This window comes from Crocuta crocuta, unplaced genomic scaffold (assembly GCF_008692635.1).
Source record: "Crocuta crocuta isolate KB4526 unplaced genomic scaffold, BGI_CrCroc_1.0 scaffold77, whole genome shotgun sequence".
NCBI lineage: Eukaryota > Metazoa > Chordata > Mammalia > Carnivora > Hyaenidae > Crocuta > Crocuta crocuta.
In genome coordinates this window covers 5,281,206-5,301,048 of record NW_027532172.1, presented here as the reverse complement: position 1 = coordinate 5,301,048, position 19,843 = coordinate 5,281,206, and the positions used below count along the sequence as shown (strand labels likewise).

The 19,843-nt window shown below is 42.8% G+C and overlaps 1 protein-coding gene across 10 annotated transcripts in view; it reads left to right on the top strand.

The window, feature by feature from the left end:
- Nucleotides 1-19,843, top strand: part of MAP4 (microtubule associated protein 4) — a 187,332-nt gene that overhangs the window by 142,997 nt on the left and 24,492 nt on the right. The window contains exon 1 of one of the 10 annotated variants that reach the window (XM_077777412.1): nucleotides 12,185-13,579. The exons of the other annotated variants lie outside the window; for them this stretch is intronic. Within the exon in view, the coding sequence (XP_077633538.1) occupies nucleotides 12,205-13,579 (1,375 nt within the window). The 5' untranslated portion in view covers nucleotides 12,185-12,204. Of the gene's footprint in view, nucleotides 1-12,184; nucleotides 13,580-19,843 lie in introns of those variants that run through there. 10 annotated transcript variants of the gene reach the window in all.

The following is a 19,843-nucleotide window of genomic DNA, read 5'->3' as shown; positions in this document are numbered from 1 at the left end:
GGTTTCAAGGGTAATGTTTTTCTGAACTCTAGCCATTTCTTTTTGCTCAGTATTTCTAAAGAAGTGTAACAAGAGGGTTTGTTTTGATTCTTGAGCAAGCAAAGCAGAAGTTTGAGAACTGTCAGGGCCCTGCCTCGGCCAGGCCAGGCTCAGAGACTTTGTGTTAGGGGTGGCCTTGCAGAAGGGCTGAGAAGATGGTGGATTTTAGGCAGAATTTGGTGTTTCTGCTATAATTCAATCACACCTTTTCCCTAAGGACAACCTATACTTTTTTTTAATAGATAATTTTTGAATATTAGTACATTTCCCATGGCACAAAGGGGTATACACTTAAATGTAAGTCTGCCTCCCTCCATCAGTCCCCATTGAAGTTTCCCTCTCCAGAGGCACCCAGTGTTAGCAGTGTCTTATACATCCTTCCAGAGAAAAATTTATGCATAAAGAAGCAATAGCATATATATTTTCAGATTTTATACAGATGAGACACATAATACATACTAATGTGTGCCTTGGTTTATAAACTTAACAGTTATTATAAAGATCTTTATAATCAGTACAAAGAAGGGGGCCTCATTCTTATTTAACAGCTATCTAGTATTGCATCCTGTGGATATACCCTAATGTATTTTATCATTTCTTTATTGATAGACATTTAAGTGTTTCCTAGGTTTTCTTTCTTTCTTTCCTTCTTTTTTAAGTTTATTTGTGAGAGAGGGAGAGAAAGAGAATCCTAAGCATACTCCACGCTGTTAACGCTGAGTCCAGTGTGGTGCTCAAACTCATGAACCGTGAGATCATGACCTGAGACTAAATCAGGAGTTGGGCACTTAACTGACTGAGCCACCCTGGGGCCCCTGTTAGTTTTTCTTTATTAGAAACAATGTGCATAGACTGTCCCTGTATATACGGAATGTCATACTTGTGCAAGTACGTCTGGTAATGAAAGGGAGCTCTGGAGTAGACTCTCAGGTTTGAAGAATATGAATTAGTACTTTTGACAGGTGTTGCCACATTGTTCCCCACAGGGCCACAGGGATGTACTCACCCTCAGCGTACACCAATACCTGCTCCTCTGGCCTTTCTCCACTACTGCCCGTTTTTTTGTTTATTATGTGTGCTGATCTAATCGGTGAACAGTTATTAATTGGCATGGATTTATTTTGAGTTTTACTTACTTAGGGGCTTCCTTGTATATTATCAAGTTTATAAAAGCCATCCCTATTCTGATATTATAAAAATAATTTCTATTTTTAATTTTTCACATTTTGAATCTTTGATCAGTCTAGAATTGCCTGGGGTGTGTGTGTGTGTGTGTGTGTGTGTGTGTGTTTGTGTGTGTGTGTGTGTGTATGAGATGAGATGAGGCGATGTGATGTAGAATTACTTGGCTGTCTACCAACATGTATCTTTATCTGTCTCCCGCTGAAGTGCTGCCTCTGCCGTGCTCAAAATTCCTGTATATATTTGGTCTATTTCTGGATTTTCTTTTCTGATCCATTGGGCTCCTCATTGAAAAGTATATTTTCATATTTCATAGTATATTTTCATATCTAATAGGTCTAGTCCAGTCCCACTCCTCACCCTGTTACTGTTTCTTAGAGTTTTCCTGACTCTCCTTGCTTGTTTATTACTACATAAAAATTTGAGAATTGACTTGTATAGTTTTGTAAAAACAAAACAAAACAAAAATCCAGTCAGTGTTTTTTGTTTTTTCTTTAATCACATTAAATATATCAGTTATCAGGGGAGAGTTGTCTTGTATGGTGAGGTTTTCTATCCAATAACACAGTAATATGCCATGTTCAGTAACTTCACGTGTTCAAGTTTACATGTCCTTGTCCCTCACTGGTATTTTTTTTTTNTTTTTTTTTTTTTTTTTTTTTTTTTAACATTTATTTATTTATTTTGAGAGCAAGAGAGAGAGCATGCAAGAGGGTGAGGGGTTAGGGTGAGAATCCCAAGCAGGCTTCATGCTGTCAGTGCAAGACCTGATGCAGGGCTTGATCCCATGAACCATGAGATCATGACCTGAACCAAAATGAAGTCTTTCAAACTCTAGGGCTTGTCCTTTTCTCATTCTTTTCTCAGAGGAGCCTTCCAGAAGTTTTAGGTTCTTAAAAAGAAAAAGGTGAAAGTTGACAGTCATTCTATTTTCTTAATGTCTAAGCGCTAACTAAGCACTTTTTTAGGATAAAAAGTGAAAACACATCATGAGGACATAAATTTTCAGAGGGGTTGGGATCTAGGTCTTTTGACTCTGTCTAGCATTTTATTCTCCAGGAAGAGTCTATGTCTGATTTATTCATATGTTTTCTCTAACATGTAGTATTGAGTTTTACATACATCTGATGCCTAATGTCATATTAAAAATTATAAATGAATTATCTTTTGCTAGTCTTAGCCTCGTTGGAAGTACGGAGAGTGAATATACTGCTAACGTCTCTTCTGGCTTTGTGTTTCCTCTCCTTTTATCTTTTCATGCCACTCTCAAGGTTAGGGAAACTTTACCACGTTTCTTCACATATTCTGCATGTTCTAGGCAGGGAAGATTGTGATATTTCAGGAAATCTGAGCTCACCTTGGCAGAAAATGACTTGCTTTGGGACAGTTTTTTTTGAATGAAAGAGCAAGTTTGAAAGGGCGACCCTCTACTGGACTCCAGTCTATGCCGTCACTTCACCGGCAGCCAGGCAGAGCTGCGCGTGACTGTGCACTTGGCATGTTGTTCTCTGAGAGCAATAGTTCTCACGGATCCTTGTAGACAGGCCCTTCCCTTCGCCATAGTTAGAACCTAGCTGCCTTTTTTCTGGCTTCATTTTCTTTAGTTTGCCTGAGCCCATCTTCCAACAGCTGGGAATGTCAGTTTATGGTGGGAAGTTCTCTTGGCACGAAACTTGAAGTAATTTATAAACCCCAACTCCTAACAGTTTCATAAATAAAATATGCTCAGCAGATGAAAAGCCATTTGTAATCTTAAAACTTGCTACAATTTTACAACTGGAGAAGAATCTATTGGGTAATCTCTCTTCTTAACTATAGTGCCCTTCCAGTAGTTTCCTTTCCTTACTACTTTCTTCCCATTTACCTGCTCATTCTCTGTTCTTTTAAATAGCTGTTTATAAAAGAAATGTAGTGGGAAAATATAGTGGAAAATAGCTAACATTTTTTAAAATGTATGTTTATTTACTTAGAGAGAGAGAGCAAGCACAAGCAGGGGAGGGGCAGAGAGGCAGAAACAAAGAATCCCAAGCAGGGTCCACACTGTCAATGCAGAGCCTGAGGCAGGGTTCGATCCCACGAACCAGTGAGATCATTACGTGAGCTGAAATCAAGAGTCAGATTCTTAACCGACTGAGCCACCCAGGTGCCCCAAAAAGCTACCATTTTTTTTTGAAATTTACTATATGCTCAGGACTTTCTTAAACTCTCTTAACCCTCAAAGAGTCTGTGCTAATGTTTGCTTCATTTGACCCAGTGCATGTAAGTATTCTTTGAAATGAGTCCAACAGATATTAATTTTTATACTTTAAAATGAGGTTGATGTGAGGCCTGGGTGGCTCAGTAGGGTCAGGGTCTGACTTTAGCTCAGGTCATGATCTCGTGGTTCATGAGTTTGAACCCTCTTTGGGCTCTGTGCTGATACCTTGGAGCTTTGAGCCTGCTTTGGATTCTGTGTCTCCCTTTCTCTTTCTGCCCCTCACCTATTTGCTCGCTCTCTCTTTCAAAAATAAATAAACTTTTTTTTTTAATGTTTTTTTTTTTTAATGTTTTATTTATTTCTAGGAGAGAGAGAGAGGGAGACAGCGTGAGCAGGGGAGGGTCAGAGAGAGGGAGTCACAGACTGAANTCACACTCCTTTTGTCCTCTGGTGACAATAGCATTGGAGGATTCAGAAAACAAATGATAAACAATTTAGCTTCTGATTTTTGGTGTTGCAGGTATATCTGTTTCTTTAAAATATAAAGTGGACAGGTGCGCCTGGCTGGCTCAATCGGTAGAGCATGCAACTCTTGATCTTAGGGTTCTAAGTTTGAGCCCCACATTGGGTGTAGAGATTACTTAGGAATAAAATCCTGGGGCGCCTGGCTGGCTCAGTCAGTTAAGCGTCCGACTTCGGCTCAGGTCATGATCTCACAGTTCGTGGGTTTGAGCCTTGTGTCAGGCTCTGTGCTGACAGCTAGCCCAGAGCCTGGAACCTGTTTCAGATTCTGTATCTCCCTCTCTCTCTGACTCTCCCCAGCTTGTGCGCTCGCTCACGCTCTCTCTCTCTCTCAGAAATAAATTAAAAAATTTTTTAAAATCTTAAAAAAAAAATAATATAAGGTAAAATATTAAGTGAACAATAAAGAGATTTTCCCTTTATTTTATTTCCCTTACCTCTTATTTTTTAATTAAAAAATATTTTTAATGTTTATTTATTTTGAGGGAGAATGAGACAGAGTATAAGCAGGGGTGGGGCAGAGAGAGAGGGGAGACAGGGGATCTGAAGCAAGCTCCAGGTTCTGAGATGTCAGCACAGAACCTGTCAGACTCACAAACCGTGAGATCATGACCTGAGCTGAAGTCATCCATTTAACCACCTGAGCCACCCAGATGCCCTGAGAGAAAATACAAGTGTGAGCTAAGAGTTTATAGAGCATAGTCAAGTAAAACATTCTAGGGGATAGACTGCGTAAAGGCATAGTGAAGTTCATTCACCATTCACAGATGCCTGGAATATTTGAGGAGTAGCAACCATTTTGGAGTGACTGGCATACAAGTCAAGTTTGGGAAGCAGGGAGATCTGTGAAACATTTTGAGATGAGATTGAGAGAAAGAATACAAGCTCTTAAAGGGTCCTGGAGGTTGTCTGTTGTCTCCATAAGCAGAGGATATTAGACTTTATGCTAGAAGTGATGGGAGGGGTGTTTTTACCTATTTTAATTGGATGATTCTCTTTTCTTTCTTGAGGCCATGGGAGGGTCAGTACTATGCTAAAAGAGCAAAGTGTTAGAATTTCCAAGTCATACTTCTTGAAGGGCTTTTCATCTATAAACATTGTAATGCTTTAGGGTGTCAAGTGACAAAAATAATCCAATTTAGTAAGGAGTTTGATGTCCTTTATTCAAAGGAAAACAATCCATGGACTGGGGGAGTACATTTGGAGCAAGAGGAAGTTTTATAGAGCATTAAAAGAGCCACCGCATGACAGCGTGAGTGACTTAAGAGGTTGGGGATTTCATTATAAGACTAGCAGGTCCTATTTTCTAGGGTAAGGTGAGCTAACTAAAGCTGAGTTGGACGGTCTGATTGGTATATGTTGGTTGTCCTTGACAGTGAGGCATTTCCCAAAAGTGCAGGCTAACTTGGCTCTAGATTTGTGATATGAGCCGGGCCTCCATTTTGTGGATCCCTTATCAGTAGCCACATAAATTAGATTGCTAGTTTCAATTTTTTTTATCCTCTCTGTTTCCCAATCTTTGAAACTTAATTAGGAAGAATCACAGTTTTCTTGAAGTATGTATGTACTAAGAAATGTTTCTGAAATTCAGTAGAATACGGCTTTGAAATGTTTTTGTGTATATATGTATGTATAGAAACACAAACACTCTTTACTTTCCGGTAAGAAACTTAGATTGCAACTTTGTAACTTTCAGGTTTTATTAGTAAAGGGTATCATCAGTCATTGTAATCAGTAGAATTATTGACTGTCATTGTAATGATAATTTATTATAAATTGTTTCCTGGAGACAATACCAGGGAACATTTGGTTAATCTGGAAAGTAGCTTTGTTGTCTTGGTAACGAATAGGAAAGATGCAGAGAAACCAGTTGTGTGGAACATATCAAAACCAAGGTCCTGAACAGGTTGAGTACTAGCTGAAGACACAGACAAAAACAGGAACATCTGCCGGTACATCTGCTGAGATCAGAGACCTTCAGAGACCTGCAAGTTGTGCCAACACCCTTGGAGGCTAGACATGTCATTATATGGTCTCATAAAAGAGCCTTAGAAACTACCTACTGACCAGACATCTGGAAATCTAGGCACTTTCCTTAAGACTCAGAGTGGAACTTTAACCCAAAGAACTTTCCAAATTAGAACTTCTCTAGATGAGTTTAACAATGGGAAGGGTCAAGTCAAATGATAAGATTCTGTATTCAAGGAATCCATTCATCCTTCCACTAAGCAGAACTTTTCTGAGAGCCTACTTACTGTATATCAGTTTGCTGGGCACCACCATGGCAAAGATGGACTCATCTTTCCTTACCTCCCAGTAGCTCCCAGGAAAGGTACATAAGTAAACGATTATGGTGTAGCTTCCACATAGAGTGTGAGCAAGCATGATGTTGTAAAAATATGAATGAGTTGATTTGGGGGTGGGAGTCTGGGAGACTTCGCAGAGGTGACATTTAAGTGAGTTCTGAAGGAGTAGGAGTCGAAGAGAGGAAAGGAATTCCAGTGGCAGCTGAGTCTAGAGTTGAAGCCTTCTGGTTCTTAAGTAGACTTGATTTCTTTTTGCCTAGACATGCTCAACCTTTTAAGATATCATGTAAGTTTGTCATCCACCAACCTGATAAAGTATCACAGAGGCTGGGGAGATTTGAGTTCCTTGCTACAGCTGTCTCCTGTGGGGGAATGTGCATTCCTGAGCGAAGCTCTGTCTATAATTCTGAACTGGACCAGTGCACTGACAGAGCGCCTCAGTTTTTACTAATTAGTCTGTCCTAGATTTCCCCCATTTTTCACGATCCAGATAGCATTCACTTCATTTGGAAATCTTTAAACCCATTAATTCTTGTTCCCTGTGATTTCTTCCTTGGTATGTGTTACAAAAGCAATAGTGTAATCAAACTATAATCTACTCTGTCCCCTTCCTTGTGTGAAAGCCTCTAGATCTCTACTCTCTCCTATGGAAGCAGCATCTGCCCGCCGATGCAGAATCACCATGAAGGGGAGCGCACAGCGTTGAGACACTGAAAAACCATTAATGTAAATTTAAGTCCTCTCAAAATGGAAACTAATAACCAAAGATCACTAAGGAAGAAGTTGCTCATGCCTTCCTCATTCTTTGCCTAGTTAAAACAAGACCATGATTGAGGTATAAGGTGGACACTAAAACTGATGCAGTTGCTTCTTTTCCTCCTTTATTTCAAGCTTGCTTTGGCCCCCAAACACACATATATGTTTACCACTTCTATACACATTGTATACTAGTTTTGGAAGCTTTGAATTAATCACAAAAAGGTAAATTACAATTATAAATTAAAGTCTGTAGTACTTTTCTTTACTGAGCAAACAAGAAACCATGAAAAGGAGAGGCATCCAGCGACTAAGATGAAGTTTTGCTCATTTGTGTAAGAAGACTGGCAGTCAAAGACCAGGCATCTTCCATGTGGCTTTTCCATTAGCTCACCATTTGATCGTAGGCACACCATTGCGTTTCCCCGCCCCTCTGGATCCCGTTTGCTCTAATGTAAATTGAAAAGATTAAGTTAGAGGAGTTCCAGTGTTCTGATCTTGTCCCGTAGCACGTATGTCATTGTCCTTGCAGTACTGTTGTTAATAAAATGATCCTTATCCATTTAAGAAACAAAACAAACGAGCGAAGGGAAAAAGAGAAACAAACCAGGAAAGACTGTTAACCACAGAGAACACACTGACAGTTACCAGAGGGAAGGGGTTGGGGGGATGGGGGAAGTAGATGATGGGGATTGAGAAGGGCCTGTGTTGTGATGAGCACCAGTGATGCAGATTAAAACTTGAAAACATGATAATAAAAATTTCAAAGTAGAATTAAATGATTCTTGTCCTAAAAGAAATGTGGAGAATGGTATATTATTTTCTTTAGACAATTCCTCAGATTTTGAGAATCAGCTTTTCTTTTTCTTTTGTGTGTTATTGAAATTAGGGTTTGTGTGGTGTTTCTTGGCAGTGATGGTTTGTTTAGTTTTGCCTACCTTTTTCAGGGGGGGGCCTCATGCAGTAATTCTCTAGTCCAGGGAAATACTTTATCATTTCACGTCAAATTCCCTACTGGAAGCTACTGGAAGCAGTAAAACCTACTTCATACATGAATACATTTTCTTAGTTTTTTTTTTTTTTAAGCTAGCGTCAGTGGGTACATTATGTTAGCTACCTTGTTAGATGTTTTTTATCTTCTATTGCTTCACACGACATGGAATCTGTGGGCGTCCCCATATTATGCCTTATGTTCTCCCATTGTACTCAAACCCAGACCCCTGGGTGACACCAGGCTTATGTACAAGCTTGAGCATCTAACTGACATGATGCCTTGGACACTCGCCTGTACTCTGGGCTTCCTGTCTGGTCTTATACTTCTTGGCCACTGACCCCTCCGATTTCCTCTTCAACTCTTTGACTCTTGAGCTCTCTAACACTGAGGCCTCTGCTTGCCACAGTAGCCAGATGCCAAATCATTGTCTCTTCTTGCAGGCTGGCCACATTTCTGATGTGTAGTAGGAACCACAGTCTAGAAAATGTCCTCCTTTGTGACTGGCCAGCTTCGTTTTCCTGGTTCCTGTTCCTGGTTTTTGGCTGACTCAGAGTTTGCAGTTTGCTATTTATAGATTGAGTTGTTGAGACGAGATATTCAGGATTTGAAGATACCGGGGACTTATAACTCTAGTTGTTGCCTTAGCTTCATTTGTTTGTTTTGTTTGTTGTTGGTACCAGGGAGGCTCTGATAGGCTGGCTAGAACTAAAAATCATTTGACTCCAGGGGTACAGATTTAAAAATCACTGGACTCTGAGGAACACCTAGGCTGTCTCTGCCCCTTCAGAATATGGCAGCCACCTCAGCCCCTCTCATCAGACTTGTAGACATACATACCCTAGGTATGCCTCTACCAACAGGAGCCCCGAGTTAAAATAAAATCACTCTGAGCTGGGCATAGCAACAGACCTGTGAGTCTTTCATGCACATTTCAGCTTTTTCATTGAGTTGTAATAGTGTTAAAACTGTGACACTGGGGGCACCTGCGTGGCTCAGTCGGTTAGGTGTCCAACTTCGGCTTAGGTCGTGTTCTCATGGTTCGTGGGTTCGAGCCCCGCGTTGGGCTCTGTGCTGACAGCTAGCTCAGAGCCTGGAGACTGCTTCAGATTCTGTATCTCCCTCTCTCTCTGACCCTACCCTGCTCACGCTCCCCCCCCCCAAGAAATAAATAAAAAGCATTAAAAAATTAAAAGAAAACTATGACACTGGAAGGCACCTTAAAAGTCCCCCTCATTTTACAGATGAACAAACTGAAGTTAGGAGCAGTTAAGTGTGTTGCTCAGAGNAAGCCACCCAGGCGCCCCTAGGCATTTTCTAAAATTTGCATCTGGCATGTTTGGGCTGCATTGCAACAACAGCCTCCTGCAGACGTTCATAATTTTCATCCTATATTATATATACATAATTGTATTATTCACTTATACTGTATGTCTAAAGAAGATAAGAAAGCTATAATTCAGGTATATTTCATCACCAAGCCCTTCTGTACCCTAGATTCTCCGTCTTTCTTTCTTCCCTAATTATTTAGTAGAATCATGACCTTTGTTGTAGAGTAAGGTGACCCTGGTTCCTCGCCAATGAATGTGTTGGCTTTGATATATACTGCTTTTAAACTACTTAAGGTCAAGAGGAAGAAGAGGCTCAGTTTATATTCAGGACAAAGGTTAAATGGAAAAGCATATTTTTTGAGGCTTTCAACCCTGCCACTCTTGACCATCAGCATAGCCCAGTGTTATGTACTGAAGTTAATGCAAAAGGCGTATACAGTTGGTTCCTGCACTGTAGTTGGGGACTTGAGAGAAGTGATGTGAGTGGTATGAATAGTAGAGAAATGGTCTTTGGAGACAAGAGGCTCCATTTAAGGAAGCTTTCCTGGGCTAGGGTTTGGTAATTTCATCACATTTTATAAATCAGAGAACAATCTTAACTCGAACCTATATATATACTTTTTTTTTTTTTAATTCAAATTAGGGGCACCTGGGTGGCTTAGTTGGTTATGCATCTGACTCCGGCTCAGGTCATGATCTCACAGTTTGTGGGTTCGAGCCCTGTGTTGGGCTCTGGGCTGACAGCACGGAGCCTGGAGCCTGCTTCAAGTTCTGTGCCTCCCTCTCTTTCTGTCCCTTCCCCACTTACTCTCTATCTCTCAAAAATAAAATAAAATTATTAAAAAATTTTTTTAATTCAAGGTAGTTAACATACAGTGTAGTCTTGGTTTTAGGAGTAGAACCTGGTGATTCATCTCTTACATATAACACCCAGTGCTCATTCATCCCAACAGGTGCCCTCCTTAATGCCCATCACCCATTTAACCCATCCCTTTGCCCACCTCCCCTCTAGTAACCCTCAGTTTGTTCTTTGTATTTAAGAGTCTCCCAGGGCACCTGGGTGGCTCAGTCACTTAAGTATCTGACTTCGGCTCAGGTCATGATCTCACAGTTCGTGGATTCGAGCCCCACGTCAGGCTCTGTGCTGACAGCCAGCTCAGAGCCTGGAGCCTGCTACGGATTCTTTGTCTCCCTATCTCACTGACCCTCCCCTGCTCATGCTGCCTCTCTATCTCTCTCTCTCAGAAATAAATAAAACTTAAAAAATAATTTAAAGAGTCTCTTATGGTTTGCCTCCCTCTGCCCCTTTTTTCTAAAAGCATTATTAAAAAATTATAACCAGATCAGTGTAGTTGATAGCAGATGGCTTTAGAACGATCCAGCCTGAATTTTCTTCATCTTGGGAAAAGGCATCTGGTGTATTCTTGATAGAATGTTTCAGAGTATCCTATGTTAGCACACGATAGTGACTTACAGGTGAAGCAACAAGAATCCGCTTTATTCAAGGTAGAATACGGCCTGCCTTTTCAGTGTTAACTTTTTTTTCCAAGAATTTTCTTTCTGGGATATTTCAGTCCTGAATGTATAGTTTACAAGCTCAGAGGCCAGCACAGCAAAGGACTGTGCTGGAGTAAAAAGGGGTAGGGGCCTGTGTCCCAGATTGCCAGAGGCCCTGTGTTCCAGAGATCAGTGTGTTCACACGGCAACTAAACATCAGCTGGCCAGAAGGAGCCAGGGCTGGGACGCCTGGGTGGCTCAGTTGGTTGGGTGTCCGACTTCAGCTCAGGTCATGATCTCGTGGTTTGTGGGTTCGAGCCCCGTGTCGGGCTCTGTGCTGACAGCCAGTTCAGAGCCTGGAGCCTGCTTTAGATTCTGTGTCTCTCTCTCTCTCTCTCTGACCCTCCCCTGCTCATGATCTCTCGCTCTCTCAAATAAAACATAAAAAAAAAAAAAAAAAAAAAGCAGGAGCCAGGGCTGGTGCAGGGGGAGGGACCCAGCTTGTCCAGGAAACGGGTGCGGAGCAGAGTCAGGAGGAAAAATGCAAGGGGTATATTGTCACACGAGTGCATCGTAACTGGAATACACGTCTCCAAAGCCCCAGTTGCTGAGATCCCGGAAGGAACACTTTATTAAACTCTTCCACAGTACAGAGCTACAGATGAAGTTCTCACTGGGCTTTGGGGACTACACTCAAGTCAGTTTTCAAGTGAATTTGGTGAGTTGCTATGACAGCAAACCCACTCGTGCTCTGAGAAATGAATGCCTCCAATTTTGACACTACAGTAAGGTCTTTTTTAAGTGAAATTTTGAGCCATTTTCTGAAATCATTGTTCTTTAAGGGTTATGACTAGAGATTGGCAAGAGTCTTGACTATTTTTAAAACAGTTTTTTGAGTGGGTGAATGAGGAAGTGTGGGCATGGTGTCAGATAAGTGAATGTGTGGGTATACATGTATCTCTATCAGTGAAAGCGGAGTAATTACTATCCTCAGTACCCAGATTGGCACCATACCGTGTTGTAAATTGCAGCTCTAAACAGAGTGCTAGCTAACAGGAAATTACACTTCCAGTTTAACAGTGGCATTTGTGCAGAAAGTAGCAGGTTCTTTCCTTTCTCTTTCTTTTTCATTCTTTTCTTTCACACTAGTAAATACATTTAGCACCCAGCTGCTTGAGAAGAGAGGAGCTTTGGGGGAAAGGCAGGTTTTGTCATGAATACTGGGGACTTGGTGTGATGTCACTGCCAGCTCTGTGTGATCGTAGGTGGTGTTAGAGCTCCAGGAGCGAGGGGGGGAGAGCAGTCGAAGAGACGATGTCGCTCTCAGACAAGCAGCCTGCTGCTTACGGCCAGCTCTGTAAGGGCAAGCCTGCAGAGTGCCGAATGGACCCCCCAAAAGAAATCAACCAAGCTGGATTTGAGTGGCAGAGGACAGAGGGCAAACTGAATGAAATTGGACTGAATGTCAGCATGGACGGGCAGCTGAAAGACGGGCTTGTGAAGAATGCCAGCTTCCTGGAGCAGAAAAAGCTCTGCTTCTTTGAGGGGAAGCTAGACAAAGAGCTCAGCATTGAAGTGCAGGACGAGGAATGTCAAGCAACCTCAGGTCACCTTGAGAGCAGGTATGTGATTTCAGAAACCTGCCATTCCTTGGAGGGGAACTCAGTACACCAGAAGGCAGCTGAGTTCTGTGTGGGACCCAGAGAGGGGCCAGATGAGAACAAAGCCTCTACAGTTCAGGGGGAGGTGGCAGGGAAGAATGGGCCAGAGACCAAGAGCCAGCCAGATCTGGATTTCCCTGGGGCTGCTGACATCCCCACCCGTCATGTTGAGCAGGAAACCAGTGTTTGGAACCCCAACTTTCATCCAGTGGCTCAGGGCTCAAGGGAAGCAACTCCAGAAAAGGAGAATGGCATCACTTCTGCCTGCCGGGTGACCGGGGTGGTGAATGATCACTCAGGGCTGCTCGAATGTAAGCCCTCACTGTCTGAGGCTATAGCACGCCCAGCCCCCACTATTGGGCATTTACCCACTACCATTCCACCGATCACTATGGTGGAGTTCACCCAGGAATACGAAAGTGCCAGCTCTCATGACAGAGACCACGAGAAGGAACTAGAGAAATTGAATTCTCCGGAAGAGGGGGCTTTGCTCAACCAAGTGCCCCAGCAGAAAAAAGCAATGCGCCGGGCCCTGTCCGAATGTTCTCACCTCTCGGTTCCCCCAGCTGTCAACCTTGCAGAGAAGTATCCTGAACTCCCTGCCCGAGAAGAGCTTTCTTCTGGCCTGCTACCTCTTACAAGCAGCCCAGTGCCAAGTCCTACGCCCAGGAAGCTGGGGGCTCCTGCCATAAGGCGTTCCATGACAGTGGCTGAGGAACAGACAGCTAGCTACAAATTGATCCCCGGAGAACTGCCCATCCCATCTACTGAAGAGGTACCTCCTCTCATCTGTGAGGAACCTGTGGCCAAGAAAAGAGAAGAACTGACCCCCTTCGGCAACAGCGGCAGCTCTGGGAAGAAGGAACTGGGCACCACTGGCTTGCACCTCCATGGTAAGCTGGAGCAGATTCCTGAAGTAAGCAGCAAGGAAAAAGGACACAAAGATGTTAGTGAAACCAGAACGGATTCTTGCTCCCAAGTCTGCCGAGATGGTGAGAAACAGCCAGGACAGACAGCTCTGGCAGGGAAGAAAGAAATTGAGGTCACTGCAACCCAGAGCACTCCATCGTTCCTGTGTGAAGAGACCCCACGTGATGGTATGTTTCTAAATTTTGCCTCCATGGGGAACAAGCAGACAGCAAGGAGGGAACCAAAGTGACAGATTACCGGCAGGAGCGTTAGGCGGCTTTATTACCGCTGGAGTCTGTGTGCCGGGGGAAAGCAGAATTCTTTGCATTGGAAGGTTGCCGGGAGTGAGGTGAGAAAGTGGACAAAGTGAATCCAGCTAGGTCAGCCTGAATGTCTGCTGGTATGACAGATAGTGGGGACTGAGGACGTGGGCTGATGGGGTCAGAGGATGGTGGACGTAAGAAATAAAGCCCTTGCTTGACCTCATGTCACCCTGCCCACCCCATCCCCCATCCAGCCACCCCTCTGTTTCCTGTTGGTTTGAACCAGATGATTCCTGAGCCCTAAATCATCCAATCACAACTGATTGATTTCCTTGCTTGAAAATCCGCCACTGTGTGGACTCACAATGGGCGTATCAGCGCTAACCTCCTCTTGTTAAGTAGCACAGCCTGGGTGCAAGCTCTGTTTTCCATTTCACTTGTGAGAACATTTTACTTTTGTTCAAGTGGAAAAAGAGCCTTTTAAAGCTGGCTGTTTAATATTCTCTTCTTGTTCTTCATGTTTGACCTAGTCCTGCCTCTAGTCTTCTCTTTCTGCATGCGGGGTTGGGGGGGAGGGGATTTGTGCAGAGAAGGGAGAGAAAGGGAAAGGAGAGACAGACTTGGACATAATAAACCACTAAATGTCACAGGCTTTGTGGCTGCCTCCTGCCCCGCCGCACCCCCGTGGAGCTTCTTGCCAGTGGTCTGCAAAAGCTGGTTTCCTCCCAGTCCAGTTTGAGCACAAAGGGCTCCCATTCACAAGCTGGTTCGTGGGGATTTAAACTATGTGTTTCATTTGGGGGGAAAAAAAAATCACCTCTTCCCCTAATATTTATTCCTCTCGGTACATTTTCATGAAGTTTTTTTATTCATTTTCTCTTAAAATTAGAAGTATTTTCTAGGGGAAGATAAGTGGAAAAGACCCTAAAGACCAACAGGGTTTTTTTTTTTTTTCTTTTAATGGAGATGGGCAAAGAAACTTCCTGTGTCCTCTGATTTAGGACTCTGGGGTGACAAGAACGCAGGTATTCTGTGCTGTTGCTCACTTCTAGACGTGGCAGAACCGTAAGCCCCTTGTGAATAGGATTGTGTCATCTTCCTGTTGATCGGCTGGTTCCTGGTTTGGTGCCTTATACCTTCTAGGTGGTAATGAGTGCCGATTTTTGTGTATTTCAAAACAAGTTCATCCTAGTTCACACTAACAGAAGTTCATGGTGGTAAGAAAAAATTTCAAGTGACCTGCAAACCTCACTGATCTGTGTACCTAATAAAATGTTTAAGTGCCGGCTCTGCTAAGTGCCATGTAGATAAACCCGGATAAAGATTCATTTACTCAACCTGCTTACGATAGGCCAGTCACTGTCTAGCTAGCTGGATATTGTCCATATTCTCAAGCAAGTTATGATCTAATTGGCGTGGGGGAAGGGAATGGTGAGAGAGTTGTGAATCATGGAAACTCCCTGGAGGAGGTGGTTCGGAAGCCCTAGGTGCCTAAGAGAAAGCCTTCCAGGCAAAGGGACTCATGTAAACAAAGGTTGGAAGCCTAGATGGCTCATTGTTAGGTAAAAGAACAATGAGCAGTATTCATAGGGCACTGTTGTAAGGATTATTTAATTTCAAAGAACGGAAACACACTCAGAGGAACTCAAATTTATAAAAAGGTGTTTATTGACAGGGAATCTCAGGGAATCCAATTGCAGGAAGTGTAGCCGGGCAGCAGCCATTGTGTGCCTCTCAGGACATCTGCTTCACCCTAAACATGTGTTCCAAAATCTTCCCTGCTGGAAGCTGCTTTCTCTGCCATCTCAGACATCTTCCTTCCTTGGTGACTGTGTGCCGCACAGGACTTTGGGTTGCCATGGTTTGGGCTCTGTGCCCCACTTTATGCTGCCTTACATCCCTTACATCTGATCACCTCGCTCACCTGGAGGCTCCTGGGGAGGAGAGTGTGGGTTGAGCAGACATGCCAAAGCCATCCGTATGTTATGTGGCCAGAAATAATGGGAGAACACATCTAGAAAATTGTTTGTAACCCAAACTTCAAATTCCCCTTAAGATGTTTAAAAAACTGCTGGCTGCCTATAACAATAAAGTGGCCCAAAGTCAGCTTTGGGATGACTCAGTAGACAAGATGAATTGGAAGACAGAGGATTGAAAACAGAAATTCTTGTGACAATAATAGCTTGTCTCATGTAGTAGTTGCAGGTGAAATACTGATGACGTGAAAGGGGAAATAGAACAGGAGAAATCAACTTGACTTGAAAACTGAATGTGGAAGGTGAGAGAGGGAGAGAGAGAATGGAGTTAAAGGTGGTGGTGTTATACTGAGCCTGGGTTTCTCAGCAGGTAGTAGTGCAAATACTGGAAAAATCTAGCAGAAGGAAGCAGTTTTGTGGAGCAGTTCTGTTTTGAGCATTCTTTTTCGAAACTGTGGGGACATTTGGGTGGTGGTCTCTAGCAGTTGGCTGGCATAGACCCCTGAGCCAAAGTTGGAGGCGTCATGGAGAGAAGCACTGTCTGGTGGGGAGACTGCAGTTTCTGCTTCTGTGTACCTCAGGTGTTTTTCACTGGGTGACAGCGATGTAGGTTGAGTTGTTGAATGCTTATGTCATACACAGTGGGACTTTGCGTTGATGTTTACTGAACAATCCTGGGCCTGTGAATAATGTGCATAGTGGTCTGGGGCCAATGGGAACAAGTCACACATTTGGTAAGATACTCTCTCAGCTAGCTATAGAAAAAAAGACTTGACCAGCCTTGCATGTTTTTCTTTTCTTTCTTTGTATTTTTAAAACTAAGCAAATTCAATTTTGACTAAAAATACATAGAGTTTCAAACATCAAAAAGTATTAACTGCTCTACATTAGAAAATCTCCTACCAACACAAGACCACTTGATTCACTTTTTCTTGCTCCTTTCCTCTAAGTACAGCTAAGTATTCTGAAAAGAATTCAGCAGATAAATATAAAAGGAATCTGCAAGGTTGAAAGGAGAAGATACTGGGTAGGGAACTCAGGCCTTAAGGAAGGAGAGTGCCCAGTGAGACCCCTGGGTTTTCTTTCTAATTTCCCGTGTACCCAGGTCTGGGCCCTGGAGAGTGTCTGCAACCCAGAAGTGCCAGCAAGCATAGATGCCTCCTTTTCTCCAGCCCTCCCCAACCAAGAAAAAGAAAAGAAAGAAAGGAGAAGAGAAGGGGAAAAAGAAAAACCAGAAAGTCTACTTTCTCTTGCCAAAAGACCAGGAAAGGAAAGGGGGCCACCTGGGCACCTCAGTCAGTTGAGTGCCTGACGTTGGCTCAGGTTATGATCTCGTGGCCCATGAGTTCGACCCCGCGTTGGGCTCTGTGCTGACAGCTCAGAGTCTAGAGCTTGCTTCGGATTCTCTGTCTCCCTCCTCTCTCTCTCTGCCCCTCCCCTGCTCATGCTCTGTCTCTCTCAAAAATAAATAAATGTTTTTAAAAAATGTAGAAAAGACCAGGAAAGGGGGAAACGCTATTCCCCTACTCATCCAGCAGCAGCAGTGGGCTCAGTCCTGATCACTGCTCATAAGGGCCCACCTGTCACCCGTTCCACACCTGACAGCACAATACAATCCATCCACACTGGCAGGGACAATCTGTCCCTAGTCCCCCACAGGTGACAGCACCAGTGAAACCTGTAGGCCTGATGTCTTCTAGTCTTCTATCCAGGAGCAGAAGGGGACCTTGGGAGGTTTCCTCCTACATCCTTCCCTCCAGCAGCAAAAGTCCAGGTGGATACCTCCTGCTCCCAGCGGCACCTACAGAGATTGAACAAGAAGTAATGCCAGCACCAGGCAGCCAGAGAACAGACCAGGAGAAACTCTGCATTCTCTAGGTCTAGCATCAGTCAACCCCTACTTAGTGAAACCATCTGGCCCAGGGAGGTGCCTTCAGCCCTTGCTGGAAGTACCAGCTAGAACTGAGTGACAGTCTCGTGAAGCCAGAAGAACATAGCAGTCCACAATTGCATTACAAGGGCTCTGGAGACTAAATTGTTATTGAAACAGTGATTACCTGCTATCATACAAAATTTGGATTATAAAGTAGCCATTATAAAATTGCTTCAACAAGCAATGATGGTTTATCTTGAAAAAAATGAAAAACTAGAGAATCTCAGCAAAGAAATAGAAATTATAAAAAAGAAGTAGGAGATGGATATTATAGATAGTAAAAATACGATAATCAAATAAAAAACCATGTATGATGGGTACAATAGTACACTGGAAGTGTCAGAGAATAGAATCAGTGAACTTGAACACAGATCAATAGAATTTATTCCATCTGAACAAAAGAGAGAAAATAGGAAAAAATTACAGCTCCCCAGAGACATCTGGAACAATAACAAAAGATCTAACATTTGTATCATTGGAATCCCAGGAGATGAGAAAGAATGTGAGGCTGAACAGCTATTTGAAGAAATAATGACAGAAAATGCCTCAAATTTGTCAAAAGATATAAACCGAAAGAATGAACCTCCAAGAGAAAAACCCAAAGAAATCTATGCCAAGACATATTATAATTAAACTCTGCAAACTAAAGACAAAAAAAATCTTAAAAACAACCGTAGAGAAATAACATATATGGTGTTGGGGAACAGCAGTTCAAATGGCAGTGTGGTTCTTACTGGAAACCGTGAGGGCAGAAGGAAGTAGCACAACATTTTTCGAGTGCTACTAGAAAAGAATAGTCAACTGCAGATTCTATATCTGGAAAAACTGTCCCTCAGGAAAAAAGGGAAAGTAATGACATTCTTAGAGGAAAACTAAGAGGACTTGTTGGTATCCTCATACCTTTAGAGAGTGGCTCAAGGAAGCTTTCCAGAAGGATACGATATCATAACAGAAGGAGGCTTGGAATTTCAGAAATGAAAAAGCAGTTGGAACAATGGAATGGGTAAAAATAGGAGTAAATATAAATAGACTGTTCTCATGAGTTTTAAAAATCATATTTGATGATTGAAGCAAAAATTGTACCATCTGATGTGCTCGATGTCTGAGAAGGAAATACCTAAGACATTATGTTTAAAAAGCAGGGAGGATAAAAGGTCCTACATGAAATTAAGCAAAACAGTACACTCAAAAACATTAAAAATAAAAATGGGATTTTAAAAAACGTTTAAGTAGCCCACAGGAAGGCAAGAGAAACAGAAGGAACAAATAAAAAACAGAGCCACCGGGGTGCCTGGGTGGCTTAGTCGGTTAAGCGTCTGACNTATTTTGTTTGGCACCATAGTTGGAATGTATCTGGTCCACAACTATGACATATCAATCCCAGTTTAAAAACTTGAAGAAATTAAAAAGGACTTGAATACAAGGGGAACCCCCCTGGTCATGAAGTGGACTTTGGCACCGCCTTCTGGGTATGCTGATTCTGCTGTTCTGGGGGGCTCCTTACCATCTGAGCCAAAAGCTTGCATTTTGTTTTCTTGTTTTTAATTTTTTAAAATGTTTTTATTTATTTCTGAGAGAGAGAGAGAAGACAGCATGAGCAGGGGAGGGTCAGAGAGAGAGGAAGATACAGAATCTGAAACAGGTTCCAGGCTCTGAGCTAGCTGTCAGCACAGAGCCCGACGTAGGACTCAAACCCACGAACCCATGTGAGATCATGACCTGAGCCAAAGTCAGACACTTAACCGACTGAGCCACCCAGATGCCCCAAAAGCTTGTGTTTTAAATTCTGGCCTCAGATTTTCCTCTCTGCTTGAACCTGCGTTGCTTTCGAGCACAGATGGGGCCACAAGTTAAGAACTCCCCTTTTCCAACATCCTCACCACTTCCTCTCCTCTTTCCAGCCACTTGAGATGGCATTAGACTGGAATTATAGTGCTAGATTAGTAAAGGTGACCTTTAAGCTAGTAGTCTCTCCTTTGTTCTTGGGATTCCTACCACCTTTTTTCTAAAGAAAAAATTGGTGAGTTTTGTATAGCTGATCAGATTTAAATAATGCTGATTACACTGTTTAGCAATTATATTGGATGCTTAAACATTTGGTATTAAATTATGTTGTTTCAAAGTAGTTAAAATTAAAGTCCAGAGGGGGAAGGGCGCCTGGGTGGCTTAGTCGGTTAAGCGTCCGACTTTCGCTTGGGTCATGATCTCGTGGTTCGTGGGTTCGAGCCCCGCGTCAGGCTCTGTGCTGACTGCCAGCTCAGAGCCTGGAGCCTGTTTCAG